The 13884-nt window shown below is 45.6% G+C and overlaps 1 protein-coding gene across 1 annotated transcript; it reads right to left on the minus strand.

The window, feature by feature from the left end:
* Positions 1–12776: 12776 nt before the first annotated feature.
* On the minus strand, positions 12777–13382 carry NECHADRAFT_88884 (uncharacterized protein; the record flags this gene model as incomplete). Its single annotated transcript, XM_003040402.1, has 4 exons — positions 12777–12825; positions 12863–13055; positions 13157–13292; positions 13338–13382. The coding sequence occupies 4 exons, from the start codon at positions 13380–13382 to the stop codon at positions 12777–12779; spliced, it is 423 nt and encodes a 140-aa protein (XP_003040448.1).
* Positions 13383–13884: the final 502 nt, after the last annotated feature.

Raw genomic sequence — 13884 nt, forward strand, 5'->3', positions numbered from 1 at the left:
ACGAGCTATTCCTAGCAGCTAGGGAGGCCTCGCAGCCTACCCTAGACCTCATCCGGAAGCCCCTAGCCCAGCCTACCCTAGACCAAAGCCAGCCTAACCAAGGCCAGCCTAGACTAGGGAAAACAGCACAACAGGTGCTAAAGGAAGCTAATAAGGCTAGGCTAGCAGGCTTCCTAGAGGACCTTCCAGCTAGCTATAGGCATGCTAGGCTAGAAAACGCTAGCTATCTCGGCCGTAAGTGGCTCGGAGTCTTACCTACCCAAAAAGCCCTATCTTTTACAGACTCCGAGGTCACTGAAGCCCTCCGAAGCCGGCTTTTCTACCCAATCAAGCCTATCAGCTTACCCTGTAGCTCTTGTGGAGCTATAGCTGCCTTAGGCCATCAAGATACCTGCAAGGGTGCTAATAGAAGGTGGATTGCAAGGCATGACGCTATAACTAGGGCCTTTGTGAGAGCCCTAAGTAGCCAGCCTACCCTAGAGGTCGAAAAAGAACCCCTAGTCCACCCAGAAGGTAGCCTAAGGGCCGACTTTGTAGTTAACCTAGGAAATAGCCGCTATTACTATGATATTCAAATCGTAGCTATTTCAAAGGATTCTGCTAAAGAAGACCCTTATAGCACCTTAAGAGAGGCTGCCGAAGAAAAACGCAGAAAATATAGGTCTCTCGGGGCCTTTTTTCAGCCTCTTATTATCTCAGCAGGCGGCCTTATGGACCTAGAGACAGCTAAGACCTATCAGAAGCTCCAGGACCTTATTGGCCCCCTTGCGGCTAACCAGCTAGATTCCTCTATTAGCCTTGCCCTGATGAGGACTAGGGCGACCTCTGCGGCTTCTATAGCCCGAGATACCCCTAGTAACCTAGCTAGGTCGATCTGGAATACCCCTAGGGCTTCTTAAGGCTTTTCTTTATCCTTTACCTTTTATCTCTTATCTCTTATCTCTTTGCCTTTTTCTTACTAGCTATACCTCTCTCTTTTAGTTATTTCTCTTTTTCCTAGCTATATCTCTCCCCTAGCCTTATCTCTTTCTTAGCTATACCTCTTTCCTAGTTATATCTCTTATGCTTTTTCTTTTATTATTTCTTAGAAAAATCTCCCCTCTTTTATCTATAAGCTATATCTTAGCTAGAAGAAACCCCTAGGGCAAAATAGCTTAGATAGTTAATAGTTACTCTGTTCTAACCCTAACCCCGTCAGCGTTTACCTCCAGCCCTGCTCAGCCCTTGACCCCGTCAGCGTTTACCTCTAGCCCTACTCAGCGTTGACCTCGTCAGCGTTGACCCCGTCAGCGTTGACCCCGTCAGCGTTTACCTCTAGCCCTACTCAGCGTTGACCTCGTCAGCGTTGACCCCGTCAGCGTTTACCTCTAGCCCTACTCAGCGTTGACCTCGTCAGCGTTGACCCCGTCAGCGTTTACCTCTAGCCCTACTCAGCGTTAACCTCGTCAGCGTTAACCCCATCAGCATTTACCTCCCGCACTATTTACCCCCTGACCCCAGTAGCCCTTACTCTGGTCTTTCTTAACCAAACCACCCGCACTAGCAGTTCGCCTCCGCCTACTTCAAACCACCACTTACGCCAGCGATTAGCCCCTTCCTACCCCTCGCCTCACACCCTCTGCCCTTTTCTCTCCTTACCTACTTAACTAGAACTTACTAGCACTTAGCTTTACTTCTCTACCTCTTCTCACCTAGACACTAGCGGTTACCTTCACTTTCCCAACTCTCCTCTCCTAGACACTAGCGGTTAGCTTTTACTTTCCAACTCTTCTCCCCCGGATAGTAGCCATTAGCTTTACTCTTCCAACTCCTAATGCCAGAGGTTACTACCCCTATCCTTATTTCCCCCTTCTTTACCCCTACAAACCAATAAGCCTTACTCTCCAGTAACCTTCACAACCTCCCGCCTACCTCTCAACTTTCTAGCTCAAACGAAAACCCAGGGTTAGGGTTAGGGTTACGGGTAAACACCACTACCTTTACTACCCTCTACGAGCCCTTACAAACACCCGCTTCTCTCTTTACCCCTTTCCGCTCTTAACCCTTCACTTAAACATAACCCTAACCCGACATTGGGTTAGGGTTAGGGTTAGACTTAGGGTTAAGGCTAGGGCCAAGCTTAGGGGTAACGGCTAAGCAGTCCTTATCTCTCTCTAGTCTAACCCTCTAAAACACCCGCTAGGCTCTTACCTTCCCCAATCAAACGAAAATTTAACATTTTGCTTTAGGGTTAGGGTTAGGGTTAGTGCTAAACATCCCCTCTAGTCTCTTTCAGCTAATACTTCCTAGGGGCTACCTTAGGGTTAGGCCTAAGTTAGTTTTTTTTTTTTTCTTTTTTTAACTAATCCTTAAAGCTAACTTTTCTAATTATTTACTTTCTTATTTATTTCCTAGCTTAACGGAAAACTAAGGGTTAGGGCTATATACCTTTCCTTAATTTCTCTTATTTCTAACCCTAGGGTTAGGGTTATATACTCTTCCTTATTTCTCCGGCTAGGGCTATATACTTCCCCTTTTATCTTCTTACCTTAGCATTATCCTAAGAAGACTTTTTTTTTTTTATATTAATTATTCTTTTTTTTCTATCATTTTATTATTTAGATTTTTCATCTTTTTTCTTTTTCTTTCTTTTATTTAAATATCCAATACTATCTTACTAATAATAACTAACCTCTTTCTTATATTACCCTCCCTTTATCCTATTCTCCCCTCGGCAATTACCATTATAGCTACCTACTATGCCGCGTTGACCTAGTCACCTTGCCGTAGTCTTCGTAATACCCTCATATACCAGCCCCATCTCGACCTTAGTAACTTTAAGAGCGAAAAGGCGCTTCAGCTTAGTAGTCAAAGCGATCCCTCTAACTCAGGGATTAACCCGCCTTCAAGTCTCTAAAGCATCTCGCCAGCCTCAGAGAGCTTCTTTTTACTATCATAATCCTATTACTTTTACCTACCCTAGACCATTATATCCTTCTCCTTTTCTTCTTTTCCTCTACTTCTTTCCTTTAGACTCCCTCTTATATAATTTCTTATATAGTCAAAGCCAGCCATCATCACAAAGTCTTATTCATATATATAGTTAGGTACCATTAAGTATTACATAGATAATCTACCCACTATAGAAGCCAGCTCCCATAGGCAAACGCCCTCCCTCCCTCACACCTTTTTCTCTCCAATCACTATTATCATACTAGATAAAACTAGCCTAAATAGATACATAGATGCCCGAATTATATTTCTTACCTAGCACTTAGTTCACTTACATATATCTCGTCACCTCTTAGTCTTATACCTCGTCCTCGTATGCCTCTCCATCGCATATCCCTTAGTCGCATACCTCTCTATTAGCATATCATCTATAGAAACTCCTCCTCTTCTTCTTCTTTCCTTCTCTCATATCCTTCGTCGTCACCTCTCCCGGACCTACCCAAGTCAACACCAACGAGTCCAACGACGGCATATTCCATACGCCTCTACGATCGATCGCCTCTATCCATCCAGCCCAGAACTCTATCAACAAGTAATTCCTTCCCATCTCCTCTATGCCTTTATCTATATCCACATCGGCTTTACCCCCGCCGCCGGGCCTATTAAAATCCCCTTCCTTTTATCCCTTACCTCCCGCACATAGTTAGATTACTACTAATACTATAACTATAAGCCGACCACTAAATACAACTCTATTCTCGCTATCTTTGATTTATTATCTAATTTACCTACCTTCTACTACTTACTACTCTAGAAAGTTCTATAATTACTACCACTCCCATTCGCTAGCCATATAGTTATATCGCTTATATCTCTAATAATAATCATCCCATTCCCAATCAGAGTATATATAAGAAGATCCCCCATCACCCACGCCAGTAGCGGCAATTAATCCTACTGCATAGGCTACTAAAGTAACCGACGCAATTCCAGCGCCAGTTACCCCCCCCGATCCCGCCATAGCCCAGTCGCCCGTGCATAGGCTCGGCTCCAGAGTATAGCTCTTACCCGCCTTTACAAACACAGATTCTCCCCTTACCCATATATTATCATACGCTATAACCCCGGACCCATATCCGCCGAGGTAGATATAACTCCTTCTTCTTCTAGGCCCTCCACTTAACTCGATAGTAATATAATCTAGGTCAGAAACATTCTAGCCAGTCGCACTATCCATACTAAATTTATGCAGTCCACCCCTATGCAACTATATATTAGAATAATACAAAATATATAAACATATAAGAAAGTTACTACCTACCTTATAAGCACCTACGCGCTACCTAGACGGTAGGCAAGAAGATAGCTAAAATACTCACTCAGTGCTTTCAGCGTCTCCACAAGCACCTAAAGGATACTAGCATCATTAGCAAGCTTCTACACCGCAGCGTTCTACCATCGAACCCGAATGCCGCCGATCTCGCCATTATAGGCACTAGCTGCGAGATTATATAGGTATAACATAATAACGGATAATACAACGGTTATCTAGAGAAGGGGAGAGGGGGCAAGGATAAGGGCAAGGGCAAGGCAGAAGTCCAGCGCTATAAGTACTACGCCGTTTAGGGTTTAGTAAGAAGGGAATAAAAGAGCAGAGAAATAAGGTAGATAAAAGTAAAAGGGTAAGAGAGTAATAGAAACCTAGCGTTATATAGGAGGTAGTAAGGATAGTAAAGAGTAGTCTACTTAAGTCTTATAGGCGGTCTAGGCTACTTTATAAATAATTAGATACGCTATAATACGGGCTAGCCCATAACCCGCTACTCTCTTATTATTCCCAGCAGACGATATCGGCTAGAATTACTAACGCTCATCCCAGGGAGTCAAGTTGGCCTCTCTGCCGAGCTAACCCTAGGATCCTTGCTTACCCCAAGGCCATCACAGCAGATCCGGTATATATTCCGGCGGCTATATAGACCTAAAACATGCCATACTACCTCCGCCCCCTTTTTGGGGGGGTAGCGGCTCTATTGCGACTAGGCCGACCTAGGGCGCGGCCGGGAGGGACAGGCTTATTCTAGGAACCGATTAATATAACTAACCTACGGGGGCCGGCGGCTAGGTCCTAGTCACTAATTAATAGCCCGCGACTAATATAATCTAGTAGACTTAGGTCGACTATCTAGAGCTAGTTAGTATACTATTACTTATAGTATAGATTTAGGTAACGCTATATTAGCTTAATGCTACTTAATAGAGTCTATTTTTAAGTATTTATATTAGTATTACTACTATCTACCTAGCTTTAATATTTATACCTACTTTAATTATATAAGCTAGGTATTAACTATTTTTCCATACTCTGCTTACTCTATATAGTAAGATATTTCTTTATTCTCATCTAATCTATATATCTATCCTTCTTCTTTATTTTACCTACCTCTAACCACTAACCTCTCTATTATCTCGCTCCTACCCCGTCTAAGCCATAAGAGCGCCATTCTTTATAATCACCATAGTTATTAGTGATATCAAGCTAGACGCTACCGACGACCCCGCTGCTATCTAAGGCGACTTCGCAGGCTCAGACGACGAGGGCGATATTAAGGATACCTCTAAGCCACCGGAACAATATGAATAGGGCATCTACTATCCTATCTATATCAGAGAAGTACTTACGGATAGGTATCGCGTCGAGCATAAGCTAGGCCACAGAGGCTTCTCGACCGTCTAGATGGCATATAATATACTTAACGACCGGGACATCGCTCTCAAAATCATGGTGCCCGGGGACTCAAGAGAGCGGGAATATAATATACAGAACGAGATCATTAGTGCCATAAAAGATACTTCCCACCTCTTAACATACCATAAGACCTTTCTCCTCCGCGGCGCCCACGGCTCCCATAAGGTCCTTACCTTTCCCTTACAGGGCCCAAACCTACGGGACCATACTCATCGGACTTCTACTGCCGCCCGCCGGTTAGCTACAAGACAGCTACTATAAGCTCTAAAGGCCCTACACGATAGCGGAATTATACACCGGGGTGCGTAGCATTCGGCACTACACTATAAGCCCCATGGAAGCTAACATATACTATAGACCTAAATAGCGCCAACATAATATATAATCTTCGTCCTCTCTAGGCCGGCAGCACGCTAGCCATTAAGTATAAATATCTCGGGCGCCCCCTAAAGATACCCCTACCCCTGCCTCGACCGCCGTGGAAGGAGGGTTAGCTCGTAATGCCGATAAAGCCTCACGAGAGCCTTATAGGAGAGACTATATCACTCGGCGACTTTAGCCTAGCCGCCAAGTCCGGCACTCCGGTGGAGCAAAAGGTCCAGTCGCCTGCCATTTACTATGCTCCGGAGCGTTTATATAATACGAATCCGAGCCTTACCTCCAATATATGGAGCTATATATGCATTTTTGCCGAGCTCTACCTGGGCTTCCCCCTATTCTATAGCAATACGCATTCTTCTATGATCAACTTTATAGTTAAAACCCTAGGACCCCTTCCGGAATCTTAGAAGGGTTCCTATACGGGTAACGGGCAATGCGATCGGTCATAGTATAATCAGGGCAGAAGGCCAGACCCTAGGCTGGCCCTTAAAGCGAAGGTTACGTACACTCGAGATAATATTAGCCCAGAAGAGCAGCGGCTTATACTCTCTATATTGTAGAGAGGTCTATTATATTCGCCTACGCACCGCTAGACAATAGGGCAGCTTCTAGAAGACACTTCCTTTAAGGAGCTAATAGGAATATATAGACTCTAGGGTTATATAGCAATACTTAAAAGGATATATATTAAATAGATAGGAGGTGACTCTTAGAGCCTAATAGAATTAGATTCTCATAGCGGTAATATTCCTTTCTATCACAGCGTAATAACGATTCATTACCACGAATCGCCCAATAGACATCTACAGCCCCGTGCCTAGCTTAGCCTTCCTCCCTAGCAACTATCTCGATAGGCGCTAGCCCCCATCCCCACTAACATACGACCATACCGGGCAAATAGGCGGCAAAGCATTCTAGTGATCACGCGTGTTATTCTTTATACGGGGGTTTAATACCCCTATCATATTGCGTAATCCGGCTACGCTACTATTAATAATATCTTTAAACAACCAAGGCATACACGCCGAAAGAATAGACCCGCGAACCTAGCTGCCTACCTAGTCAATATAGGGAAGCCAGTAAGTACATAGCGACTCCGCCTCGACCCATTAACAATCATACTAAATATTAGTTCTATGCCCTTATAAATCAGCCTAGCCAGTCTAAACTTCTCGAACCAATAGGGGCTCATCCGCCGCACACAGATAGGCCAATAGCACCATATAACCGCTAAGTTACTCTAGAAGCTTAATTTAGTCTAGATCGAATCCAGGCAAGGCCCACACGAAACCAACAACCAAAGAATTAGCCTTATTATTAGCCGATAGGGTCAAGAAGAACCAACTAAATATCAGGCAATTAAGACCTTAGATTCTCAATATAGATAGAAAATATAAGAATAGAGCGGGGCTAGGCCCAACTACCCAAGAGCGTCATCTACCTAGCTACTATTAGCCACCGCAGATAGGCAGGAGAAGCTAGTATGAGCGGCCTAAGAGGCCTAGTCGGCTCGTATCTAGCCATTTTCCTATACCGCCGCTGCCCTCTGCTCTAAATCATCGCGGCTCAGCTAGGCCATATCGGCGCCTCGCTTCCACTAATGGGTAGGATATCTAGTAATAGCATTCCCCCAGTAGTAGCTAACCGCACCGCCCCTTCGTGCTATAGAACCCAGAGCCGCGCCTTATCATACTAAAGAACGGCCTATAAAGCTTCTAGTATAAGCTAATATATTCTAGCCTCGGGACTAGGCCTTTTCTAGATATATCATATTAAGCCGCTTAAGACCCATCCCTAGCCCCATCTCTATCTCTATCTCGGTCTTAGCCTTCCTCCTTCACGATATTATCGACGCTAAGGATATAGGCCGCTACATCTTACGGCTTACCTCTAACCTACCTTCTCTCGGTCCTACTCCACTCCTCCCTGACTATCACAATAAAACTACCGCCGCCGGAGCCTACACCCACGCCTTCAAGGCAGAAGGGGTCATAAGTTATCACAATAGGCGCTATAGCCCGCGCCTAATATGCGACTATATACCTATATGCAGCGAGGCACTCCTCGTCGTGAACCATAAATACGCCTTAGCCTTAAGGCAAGGGTTTAAACCTATATTACAGCGAAAGTTAATTACTCCATAACTCATAATACCTAATTCCTTAGATAACTAACGCATACATACCGAGAGTACACCCCCAGCATATTAACTACCTAATTAGCTCGGGGGGGTTCACTAGACTATCGGCGATCATACCCGGTATTAGTTCCACACCCTTGCGAATAAGCTAAGCCGCGTTAATAATACTCCCGCACTAGTTAATAGGGCCTATCCAGCTCGTAAATAAGCTAACAATACCAAATAACCGCCGAGCTACTTTAGAGGGTTTAGTCTACCCAGATCGAGGGTCCCAGCTAAGGCCGGTATAAGACTAACAACGCGAGAAGAAAGCACATTATAATTAGGCAATAATAACTATAGAGGAACCAATAGTATTTCAGGCGATTAGACTACTAACATAGTAGCTAATCTAGATACAGAGGACCTAGCGGGACCCTTTGCATTTGGGCATTCCGGTTAGTATAAGGCCGGATTCTAGCCCTAGCGTCTAAATAACATATATACACATAACCGCCCGGTGAGGTAATCTAATATATCTACTGCCTAGCGATCCGCGAGGGGTCCATTACGTAACTAATCTGCTTCGGGCCATTCTTAGTAGCTCATAATATTAGCTTTACACCTATATAGGCACATATTCATATTTGCTATGCCAAGTAAAGATCTAGCCAGTCAGACCGCTCCCTTTATAACTAATCCCATCACGCTAACAGGCCAACAATATTAAACAACCGCTCGGTTGCGGAGTGGTCAGCAGAATTAAGCCTAGGCCGTAAGAGGTGAACAAGGTAAGCGCAAATAGACCGACTGCCCCATCAAGGCATTAGCCAGTTAGCTAACACGCGCGCAGGAGTTAGCACAGTTCTATAGTATTAAGAGGATACTTTCTTAATATAGAACCAAGTTCGGATATACTATACGGCGCTTTAGCGTTAAGCGCCCTCTATCGGTATATACTCCGCTGTCACCCATATAGCTCATAAGATATACTAGTACTAGATCAGCCCGGGGGCTTAGGCCTAAAGTTCTAGCCATTCCGAGAAGGAGTAAGCTTTACGGATACATTCACCTTAGGTATATGGGTTAGATCTGCCATATATATGCACGACCATATTCGTATCAGACACAGGCATAGCTACACTCGGTTTTCTTTCTATGCATTCTTCTGACTTTCCTCGTATTTCATCTCTAACCTTCTACGCCTTATCTACCTAACCCCTATTAGACATTCTTATTTTACTAAAGCTTTTATACCTAATCCTGGCCTCCCCTGCGGCCCTAAGAGACTATTACTACTGCCCCGCTATATAGTTATAGTATCTACCGTCGGCTATCGCTTAGCCGCCACGATGCATAAGTATCTCGATCTCTTTCCTACGAAAAGGGGCATCTACTAAGATAATAACCATAGAGTTTAAAGTATTCAAACTAGTAGCAATCTCTCTTCTACTAGTAGCAAGCTTGGTTTTCTATAGTAGGTCCACCGATGACCTAAATATAGGCTCATTCATGCTTAGGCTCGGCTAATAGATAATAGCCTTATGCTTAATAGGTTATATAACTAATAGCCCTAGACTCCCTAATATATTTCTTATCGCTATAAATACCTCTAGTATAGGAGAGCTTCAAGTTAGCTATTTCGGTAAGGCTTATCTAATTAGGAAGGTAGCCTTTGCTCTAGTAACGGAGTGCTAGCCCCGAATATGCATTCAAATGCTAAGAATGCCTAGGTTTATGCGTATATCGAAACGGCAGCTAAAACTACATCGCTACCCCTTATGCGGCATCTCCTCGCTCCGTTAGTTCCGCCCTCTCTATTAGCCTCGAGCAGGGAGAGCGTGCCCCATTGCTAGCAACTATAGCTCTATTAACTGTCCTCCGGCTGCAGAGGAGTATATTCTTCTGCCTAGAGGCCTTCGCCGGTATGGCTTTTATCCTTAGCCTCCTATTATTTCTCACTAGGGTCTATATCTAGGCGAGTAAACGGGGTGGGCAGACGTGGCGTCTTATTAAGCAGTAATAGCTAGAGAAGCTCTTAATAGCTTTAATTGCTATTTCCCTCATAAGTGCGGCATCTATTATATAAGTAGCGAATACACTCGAGTTTATCATATATAAGTCAAGTATTACTTCGGTCGGTATTAGGGCCGGGCAAATACTACAAGTCCTTTAATGGCTTGTATTTGCATCGTCGGCTATGCTATATGGTATCGTAGCTCACCGGAGCCGAAGGCTACGCGGCAGCAATGCTATTAGCCCCGGGAAGACTAGCAGTATATCTGGCTAAGCACCGCCGCCGCCGCCGCCGCCTGGCCCGCCTCCTCCGCCCGGTCTGCCTCCTCCCCGACCCCCCGCTAGGTTCCCACCTCCGCCTCCGCCTCCGCCTCCGCCTCCGCCCCCACGATAATAATCTATATCTATACTCTTTACTACCTATGGCCCACTCTTGGCTTGCTTAGTAGAGTCCAGGGACTTAAGTCAAAGGCACCCTCTTTACCCTAGTAATTAGCCCCTAGGGGCAATGGCCTAGCCTAATAGATAAATAAATTAGATTTTTAGCCCTAACCGACGGGATAAGACCTAGTCTAGTCCTCATAACCTCTGTTCACTTAATTACCTACCCTGCCTGCCCGTCAACCCCACTTACCCTGCATCTCTGACTTGCCTGGCATAACACGGTCTTCTAGATAGCCTCATGGAGGTTAGTAACTTTAAGAGCGAAAGGCGCTTTAGCTTAGTGGTCAGAGTAATCCCTCTGACTAAGGGACAGACCCGGTTTCGAGTCTCGGAAGCGTCTAGCTAGCCTTAAAGAGCTTTTTTTGCTGATTAGAATAATATTACTTTTGCCTACCCTGGACTACTATCTCTTTCTCTTTTTCATCTTTCTTCTACTTCTTTTATTTCTACCTCCTCTTATATTATTTATACTATCTACTATTAGTATTCTAATTATATAGTTAAAGCTAACTATTATTACTAAGTCCTATTCATATATATAGTTACTATTAGGTATTATATAGGTAATATACCTACTATAAGAGCTCCCCCCCTACCTTCTCTCTCTCTCTCTCTTACTCTCCTTTTTTTTTTTTTCCCTTCCTATCATTGCCTATTATATCATATCATATATCATTATATATAACTAGTCAAACGTATTATACTATGCGTAAAATATAGTAATTAACTAAGCCCTTAAGTTTATCTCTATTTAAGCACTAGATTAAAGACGGCTATAGTATTAGTCATCTCTCGCCCGCATACTAGCTTGCTATGCTTACGGCCCAGCCAGTCAGCATAGTTATCCCGACCTTTAAAGTCTCGACCGGCAGCCTCCTAGACTTGCGACCATATATCTGCCTCCGTTATAGCGGCTAACGCCATAGGGACTATAGCATACTTCCACCGATATAATGCTCCTTTAGTCTCATAACCGTCCCGATAGAGCTCCTGCGATACATAATAATAGAAGCAGCTCAAGAAACATACCTATAGATCCTTCTTATAGTTAACTAGACCCTAAAAGTTTATATAGCTAGAGAAGGATAGATCCTTCTCTGCTATGGCACCATAGGTACCCCACTAGTGCCCGGCCTCCTTAACGCTATCGAATATCCAGTAGATATAGCAGCCTATCTTACTAAGCTCTTCTATCTCCTCTAAGGCGGCCTCGAAACGTTCTAAAGCGAGGGCATCGCGCCTACCGCGGGTATATAATGCTATGATACCCTGCGAGGATAGCTCACTCTTCCATAACAGCTCATCGCGGCGGCAATTATCGCATCAGACGGCATCGAGATCTCCATAGTCCCGTAGGTCACTATCTAAGCATTGGCCTAGGAGGCGGCGACGGCAACCTTATATCCGGATTAGCCTATATACCTCGCGCGTGCTTAAGTCTAGGTAGCTATCGCGGATATAGTCCTTAACCGGCCAGTCCTTCTCCTCGACGACTATCTCTGCGGTAACGGGCTCCCTAGCTCGCCCGCCCCGCCCCGACTCCTAGGCATAGTCGATAATACTAAATAGGGCCTCGAGATGGATAATATAGACGATGCCTACAATATTAAGGCCCGTGCCTAGAGCCGCGGTAGCTATAATATAGGGTATTTCGCCGTTAACCTATGCCTAGAAGCCCTACTCGCGCTGGGCTAGGAACTATATATCGCTATCATCGCGCTAAGCGTAATAGTAATAATAACTAAGCTGCCAGGTAAGCGCTCTATACTTTACGTAGCTAGTATAGTATATAACCCCCTTCTCCCCCGGTGCTAGACATAGGAGCTAGGTATCCACTAGCCTCTTTACCTCTATGACGCCCCGTCCGTTATAGACGCGAAGGATAAAGTACCGCACGTTTAGCCGATAGCTCGAAGCCCATATATAGAGCGGAGCCTGGAGCTACATAGCTTCTTCGAAGTCGCATTAACGGAGCGGCGGCAGGGTCCCAGTGAGGAATACGAAGGGACACCCCAGGCTCCGCAGGAGAACGAGGCAGCAGAGCTTCGCGCGGTAGGTTTCGGCGGCAGTAAATAATAGATAGCACTCATTAATAACCACTCGGTCTAACCTTCCCCTAACACTCAGATTAGCGGCCCACTACAAGAAGTCATCGGTAATAGCCGCCTCGGCCGAGACCAGCATAACCCTGGGCCAAGATTTACGCGCCTCGGGCTAGGACTTACAGTCTAGGCCGGCATCGACGCAGCGTATGACCAGCTGCCTCTTTAACTCGGCGAACAGAGCCACCACGATAGTCACGCCTACACCTGCCAGCATAGCCGGGACTATGAAGACTAGGCTCTTCCCGCCGCCGGTTGGCAGCACGGCAACCAGCGGGCTCTGCTTCGCCGCGGCCAACCTGACGGCCTCTTCTTACTAGGGTGACCGAAACTAGGCAGCGTCATCACGCAGGACAGCTCGGAGTGCCCGCAGGATCATATTATCCTTCTTCTTATCCCCCACTACTGCTATTATACCTGCCCTTAGCTTCTCGAGCGAGGCAATCTTAGCCCGCTTCCGGGGAGGGTAGTACTTCTCCTCTCCGCTAGACTCGGCCGCACCCTTGCGCTTCGAGGACGAAGTTAACGACGGCGGCGGCTCTAAGGCCGATTGCTACTGCGCGTCGTAGCCGAGGAACTTATGCCAATGACGGCTTACCTGCCCGAATATATCCAGAGACTCGGCCATTAGGCGCTTCAGCATATCGATCGTAATACCGTAGTTAGCGGCTATCTAGCCAGTATGATAGGCAGCTAGATCGTCCGGCGCCTCGTATTACTCCGACTTATTATCGTCGTCGCTATCCTTAAAGTCTACCCGAGTAGCCCCCCGGTCGTGAGCATGCTTCTTACTAATAGCGATAGCGATATAGCGCCAGTCTTAGAGCGTAATCCTACGGCCGATATAGTGGGAGGTCCACTTCCCCATGGCCCCAGATATATGACTGCCCTCCCACGGCCCCGTCTCGTTATACTAGATAAAGTCGCTCGGCGGCGCCATCTTACTATATAGCTCCCATCTATCCGCCTCCCAGCGATCCATCAGCGGTCAGATATAGACCATATACATCACGAGCAGCTACCTAATCCTCTCCGGCAAGAAGCGGGGGATCACCTTCGGCGAGTCGAAGTAGGCTAGAGACTTATAGTACTAGGTGACGAGCACAATATCGCCGTCGATAATAAAGACATTGCGGTCCCTATTA

This window comes from Fusarium vanettenii (genome assembly GCF_000151355.1).
Source record: "Fusarium vanettenii 77-13-4 unplaced genomic scaffold NECHAsca_68_unmapped, whole genome shotgun sequence".
In the NCBI taxonomy this organism is placed as follows: Eukaryota; Fungi; Ascomycota; class Sordariomycetes; order Hypocreales; family Nectriaceae; genus Fusarium; species Fusarium vanettenii.